At 35.6% G+C, this 7353-nt stretch overlaps 1 protein-coding gene across 1 annotated transcript; it reads left to right on the top strand.

The window, feature by feature from the left end:
* The first annotated feature begins 3731 nt into the window (after positions 1-3731).
* Positions 3732-4891, top strand: LOC137717370 (non-specific lipid transfer protein GPI-anchored 11-like). The gene is made up of 3 exons (XM_068456724.1): positions 3732-4134; positions 4251-4280; positions 4707-4891. Exons 1-3 carry the CDS (start codon positions 3732-3734, stop codon positions 4889-4891), a joined length of 618 nt encoding a protein of 205 aa, XP_068312825.1.
* Positions 4892-7353: the final 2462 nt, after the last annotated feature.

Raw genomic sequence — 7353 nt, 5'->3', positions numbered from 1 at the left:
ACCGAATGAAATGGTGTGAGTGAATATAGTTCGAATTGTTGGGTTAATCTAGGCCTGGGTTCAAGCAGATTGTAGGATGGGATTTTAGACAGGCTATTATGTTTGAACATTTGGGTATCTTTGTGGGTTTTGCGTTCTGCAAGAAAATTCTTAGATGTCGATTCTGAACTTTCCATCAAAATCAGTTGAATATTTTCCTTATCCACCAACGTCATCTTCCCTAATTTCTTCTCAAGTTGAAACTTAGTAAGAACGTTGTTGGATTCGTTACTTGACGAAGAGGAAGTCTCAAATGTAGTTCAAGATGTCCTCTAATGAAAACTGGGCAAATTGTTTTGATTCATGAAAACCTGGCTTTGAGGCCAATGATAGAAATTGGGTAGTTCACAAGATCAGAAACGGATGTTGTTTAGACTATTGATCACAATATGGTGTGAAGGATATGAACAGAGAGTGAGAATGGAATTGAATGAATCTGAATGAAAGAGATTTGACAAATATATAGAGATGGAAATAACCTTTCTGGAGAAGTTGTATTCTTCAGGGGAAGTTATAACCTTTCATGTTGAAATACAACTATTCATATCATTTTAGAATTAATTAATTAAATAAATAAATATAGAACTACCGTGGGTTTTATTTTACTTTTTTTTATTTGAACAAACGATATTATCTACATTAAGAGAGTGGGTTTGGCCTCACGATGGGTTAGCAATAAATGTGGTTCCAATTTGCCTTGGCGAGAATCGAACTTAAGACTTCTCACTTACAAGTGAAGATGAATATCACTAGATCGTAGTATTAAGTGGCAGATTTTACTAACATATGGTATTATAGCGGGATTAAAACTTTTTAAGAAACTAACTCAAGTCTAGGACATTCAATTTTTGAAGAGCACATGGACATTACAACTCAAAACCCTTAACTTGTCCTCGTATTTTCCATGGATTACCATTCAAAGAGATGAGCTTAATGCTAAAAGCCCAAACAAAACAGAGCAACATGTGTGTTAGGTAGCTCGACTGCTGTATGTTTTTATTTTATTCTTCTCTTTTTCTGTATATTGGGTGGGGTTCTTTTTTATTTTTTTTTATTTTTTCATTCTGTATGGTTGGGTTGGGTTAGGATTTTTACAATTGAGATTAGCATTATCACAACGGACCCCGGCGTGCATGTAAGGGAGTTTCGGAAATTTCAAAATATATTCATGTGAGAACATATCAACTAGAAAATAATTGTATTTTAAAAAGGAGAAACTTGAAATAAGTCTAAATTTGTAAGCAATTACTAGATATAGTCCAATTTTATTTAATTATTGGTTTAAGTCTAGTGACTCATTGTCCACGTCATTTTATTATCATTTTTTGTCAAAATTACCCCTCTATTAACATTATCTTTTAATTCTAGATTTACTTGTATTATAAAATTAATTATACTTGATTATTTATCATTAAAGTAATCCCATAATTGTAGGATTAGTTTGAAATAATATTATCTCTTCTTCCTCATAACTCCCCTACAAACAGTATTATTTTTTATGCGTGGTGATCTTCTTCCTCCTTGGAACCCATAACTGTCACATCCCGACCTAGGCGGGACCACTTCCTGGGCTAGACTCCACCGTAGCACGGTATTGTTCGCTCTGGGCCCCCAGCACACCCTCATGGTTTTGTTTCTGGGAACTCACACGAGAACTTCCCGATAGGTCACCCATCATGGGGTGCTCTCGCGCGCTACTCGCATAACTTCGGAGTTCCCATGGAACCCGAAGCCAGTGAGCTCCCAAAAGGCCTCACGCTAGGTAAAGATAGGAATATACATATAAGGATCACTCCCCTAGGCGATGTGGGATGTCACAATCCACCCCCCTTAGGGGTCCGACGCCCTCGTCGGCACACTCGCGACCAGGGTTAGGCTCTGATACCAATTGTCACATCCCGACCTGGGCGGGACCACTTCCCGGGCCAAACTCTATCGTAGCACCATATTGTCCGCTTTGGGCCCCCAACACACTCTCACGGTTTTGTTTCTGGGAACTCACACGAGAACTTCCCGATGGGTCACTCATCATGGGAGTGCTCTCGCGCGCTACTCGCTTAACTTCGGAGTTCCCATGGAACCCGAAGCCAGTGAGCTCCCAAAAGGCCTCGCGCTAGGTAGAAATGGGAATATACATATAAGGATCACTCTTCTGGGCAATGTGGGATGTCACAATAACCGTGTGTGTTCATGCTGGAACATTTAACCATAGGGCTAGGAAGAAAGCCTTCTAAACCATAACCGTGGGTGTTGATGTGTATATATAATTGTAGGCTCTCACTATTAATTTCTTTCTTAGTTATTTGTTTGTTTATATGAACTTTTCTTTTTATAAGTAAAAACGTTATAGCAAATGCACTTTATTTATTTTGTTTATATACCTAATACATAGGTAGACGTAGAAAATAATTTTGTCTTTCTATAGAGTAAGTAGAATATATCTGCTTTATTGGTATAAAGTAGTATAATTAATTATTTATCTTTAAATAATCCCCTACTTGTAGAATTAGTTTTAAATTATATACCTTCTTCCATAACTCCCGTATACAATTTGTGCTGTGTTCTTCGATCCCCTTCCTTCTCGTTCATTCTTCTTCTTTTAAGCTCTTATGATTTTTTTCCTCCTTTTTGAAATACAAGGTCACAATTTCTAATTTTTTTTCTTCTGTGGTATAGAGCTTTGAAGTATGCCAATACACCAACAAAAGGTGGGTTGATGTACGTGGTTGGTTTTGGTTTTGTAGCATCAAATCTTGCATCTTCCTACTTGTCATCCCCACCAGGTCCTCCCACAATAGCACTAGCATGAAAATATGAGTTTCATGCGTGCACTATTAATTTCTTCCTAATTTTTAGTTTGAACTTGGATTATACATATTTTTGTTTTCAACCTTTATAGGAAATGCATTGCTTTGTTTACCTACCTGTATTATATATTTTTGTAATGAATCTATTTGTATATTTTGTTTATTCTACCCGTTTTATAGATTAATTTTATTTTATCTACCTATATATCACAAATTTTTCTATCTCAAATTAATTGTGTTATCTACCTATACGATATGTTTTTGCTCATTAGTCTATCTATATATCACATATTATTTTGTGTTATCTATCTATACGATAGGTTTTTATTCATAGTCTACCTATATCATAGATTAATTAATATTATCTACCTACATCACAAATTTTTTATGTACCTCGACAACGTTTCTTTTAATTTTTCATAAACTTATAAGATTGGTTGTAATGTGTTTTTAAATTTTTTTTTTAATTAGAAACGGGTAGATAAAGGTATTTGAAGTTTCAAAATTTTAAAATTTTAAATTCAAAAATAAAGAATTTAAATATTTTTTATTTTCAAGGGGCAAAATAGGTGTAATAAAAAATCAAATAAAATTGGACCCAATCTAAAAACTAGTGAATTCTTTGGACCTAGATCAAACTGCCCCTTTTAAAAATTGGAGACATATAGAAGATACGCGTAACAATAAGATTATTGTAAGTTATAACTAATCTTCCAATTCTAGTGAAATTCGAACTTTGTTCAAACTGGATAGAGAGATTTTAGGAATTTCAATTCGAACCAACTCTTACCGCTATAAGTTTATATAGAACTAAAAAAACACAACAACCAATGGTAAACTTGTGCAATTGTTGAAGCTAGGCTCTCAATTCTTCCGGAGAAAAGAATGGAGAGATTGATCTATGTTTCATTCATTTTGACCACTTGTGTTATGTTGGCAAATTGTGCACGAATCCATGTTGTTGATCCACTGTCGTATGCACCATCACCGGAACCAAGCTCGCTGGACGTACCAACAACAGTAGGCTCACCAAGCTCAGATGATTGTAACGATGTGCTATACGGAATGGCCGATTGCATTCCCTTTTTAAGCGATGGGGACACAAACACAAAGCCGGAAGGTTCGTGTTGTTCTGGGTTGGAGATGGTCCTAAAAGCCAGTGATGACTGCATATGTGAAGCCATAGAAAGTAGCACTGATATGGGTATTCCTATAAATATGACAAAGGCTATGACATTGCCTTCTGCTTGTGAAATCTCTGCACCTTCTTTTCTTAGTGAATGTAACCGTGAGTAATCTCATCTCTCACCAGTATTGCACACTCTGATTAATTTCTTTTCGACGAAATAAGAATATGTTGATGTATAATGCTCATAAAAAATGATTTCCTCTTTTGTTTTGCAGTCCCATTGCCTCCTGGTGCAAGTCCTCATGGTGTGTTCTAATTGTTTACTGCATGTTTTAGTTTCGCTTTTTTCCATTTATAAAAAAAAAAAAAAGATAATCCTATACTTGATGAAATGAACCCTTGAATGACCATTCAACGGGTAAATATCGACTAACAAAATGGTGATTAACGTTTAGAAAAAAATTTTGTACCCTAATATCGTTACATTTGTATTATTATGTAGTACAGTGAAGTTTCTGTTTTGTTTTTAATATTGAAAACAAAAATGATGAGAGATGAATGATAGATGTGAACAAGAAAATAGAACTGTGCGAACTGAATTGATTTTAGATTTATATATTCTCGTTATTTCTTCCTCTTTATTTTATTATTGCATATGTATCAAAGTTATAAGACTTGATCATTGCTCCAAAGGATAAATCTCATACCTCAGTAACAAATTTTCGTTGCAGTTCATCCAACTCCAAAATCATCACCAAAGAGTCAATCTCCAGAACCGAGCCAGTCACCAACAAGTTCCATCAACGTAGTTCCAGCACCCGTCACTGCTCCACATGCCGGAACATACTCATTATCTGGCTCTCTAGTGCTCATACTTAGCATGCTTTCTGCATCATTCTACTGTATTTCATTTTAACTAGGCAGTAGTTTCATTGTTTGTTTTTATCATCCTACGGCTGCTAATATTAGTCATGCTTGTGATTTAGCTGGACTAGACTATGCTTGTGTTTATGTAGGGTTTTAATTTCTAATAAAATTTAGGTTTTGATTTCTAATTATTTATCGTTTTCTTTTCATGAATGACTTAGCATCCATATTTTTTTCCTTCAGAACTGTGTACCAACCCTTACATATATAGAAGAAAAACCGTACAATAGTAATCCACTAAACGTAGTTCCAATCACTTTTAGGTCTACTCTAAATCGTACAAAAAAATTCATTAAATTTTCTGAGATTTCTTTAGGAAACTAACCATTCTGAAAACAAAACTAAAAACCGAGAAACCATGAACCCTCTTCGGTGATGACATAACAAGCAATCATTGCATGATCCAAGTTGAAGAAAAGCTTAGTTGCAATGATATTTTTGGTAACAGAAGTGAAATGAGAAACCTATTTTGATGGTTTAGGTTCCTCTCCTCTAAGAAAAAGACCAATAACTATTCTGCTTTTCGGCTCGTCTTATGATATCGACCAAAATTTTTGGCCCGCTAAAAAGGAAAAGAAAAGGAACAAACATGTATTAATTGTTGAGGATTTGAGTGTATCTCCATTTCATTGGTCAAGGCCCGTAAAAGTGGGAACGACCACACTTCAGCTTTGAGAAGTTTAATTGATGATACTTGTGTGCTGTTAAACCAATTCTCAAGGGCTAGCTAGGTTTACTTATGTTTGTCGAGAAGTCAATATTGTGACACATAGATCAGCTAGTTGTGATTTTTTCTAGATAATGCTACCTTGTAGATTCAAGATCCTCCGGATATTATAGAGGATTAATAGATTATCGCCTTTTATCAAATGTAGTTTCTTAGTTACAATGTATGTGGTATATTCTTTTACAAGAATACTCTCCTACTCGATCTCTTGTCTGGATGTGTTTGATTTAATTCAATGGTGACAAACACTTTTTTTTTTACTTAAATCACAATCGGAGAGTCGAGGCTTGACTTTGAACACGTGGGGATCATGAAAAGTGTCAAGTGATGAGTAATCTTCAGCGTTGGTAGTGATTCTCCACAAACTTGATGAAGAGCCTAGATGAAATTGGAAAAGTAACCACTTATTATCTTTAGGGTGGTTCTTATTATATCCCTTCTTGAAACAAAAATGAAGTGGAGATTGAAAGAGATAGAAGAAAGAACAAGATCTTGAAGTGTCTAAGGAATGGAAGGTGGAATCTAAAGGGAGAAAAACAAGTCAATTTTCAAGAGAAAGTAGTCACCCAATGTACTTGGGATACAGAGGGGAACGCTAGCCAAATGTGGGATTCCATGGCTATCTGTATCCGAAAAGTTGCAAAAAGGGTACTAGGAGAGTCCAAGGGCTTTGCTCCACATCAAAAGGAATCTTGGTGGTGGAAGGAGGATGTACATGCAAAGGTTAAGGCTAAGAAGGAATGTTGTAAAGCCTTATACAAGGATAGAATCGATGAAAATGTGAAAGCTATAAAATAACGAAGAAGGATGCAAAGAAAGCCGTGAGAGAAGTGAAGCTAGCAACTTTTGACGATATGTATAAGCGATTAGATACCAAAGAAGGAGAGTTGGATATCTATAAACTAGCTAGAACAAGGGAAAAGAATACAAGTGACTTGAACCAAGGAAGGTGCATCAAGGATGAGAATGAAAATGTCCTAGCAACAGAGAACGTGGTTAAAGACAAGTGGAGAGATTATTTTCATAATCTTTTCAATTAAGGACATGAAAGAGTACTTTGTTGGGGGAGTTGAGTAACTCGGAAGAGTGGAGAAATTACTCCTTCTACCACCGAATAAGAAAGGAAGAAGTGGTTGTAGCTTTGAAGAAGATGAAGCATAGAAAAGCAGTGGGCCTAGATGATATACTCAAGGTGTGGAAAGTCTTGGGAGAGACGGGTATAGCATGGCTCACAAAAGTTTTCAATAGGATTTTGAAAACAAAGAAGATGTCAAATGAGTGGTGAAAAAGCACTCTAGTGACTAAGAAAAGACTATGAGTACTTGGATCTAACAGAAGACTTGACACAAAACTGAGCGCAATAATGTTCTAGGATTCATATAGCCAACCCCACTTAATGGGATAAGACTTTTTGTTTTTTTTTTTTTTGACAAAAGCGATAAAGTGTTTCATTAATTAGAACAACCAAATACAAGAGGTGTCAGATGGGTACAATTTCTCCAGTTACAAATTTCTTAATCTGGAGATAGTTTGCACAAGATACAAATAATATTAAGCCCCTATACGGCTACCACAATAAACCATCATAAATAAGAGTTTCGAGTCGGACTGTCACAAAGACGACATATGTGACAGTCCGAACACCGGTACCCTAACATAAAGCCATTGACAACGAGACCACATAAATTGCATAAGTGAAACTTAAAACTAACCTAACCCGCTAA

The sequence above is a fragment of the Pyrus communis genome, chromosome 15, assembly GCF_963583255.1.
Source record: "Pyrus communis chromosome 15, drPyrComm1.1, whole genome shotgun sequence".
NCBI classification, from domain to species: domain Eukaryota; kingdom Viridiplantae; phylum Streptophyta; class Magnoliopsida; order Rosales; family Rosaceae; genus Pyrus; species Pyrus communis.
The sequence above is the reverse complement of the archived record's forward strand: the minus strand, read 5'-3'. Positions and strand labels throughout refer to the sequence as shown.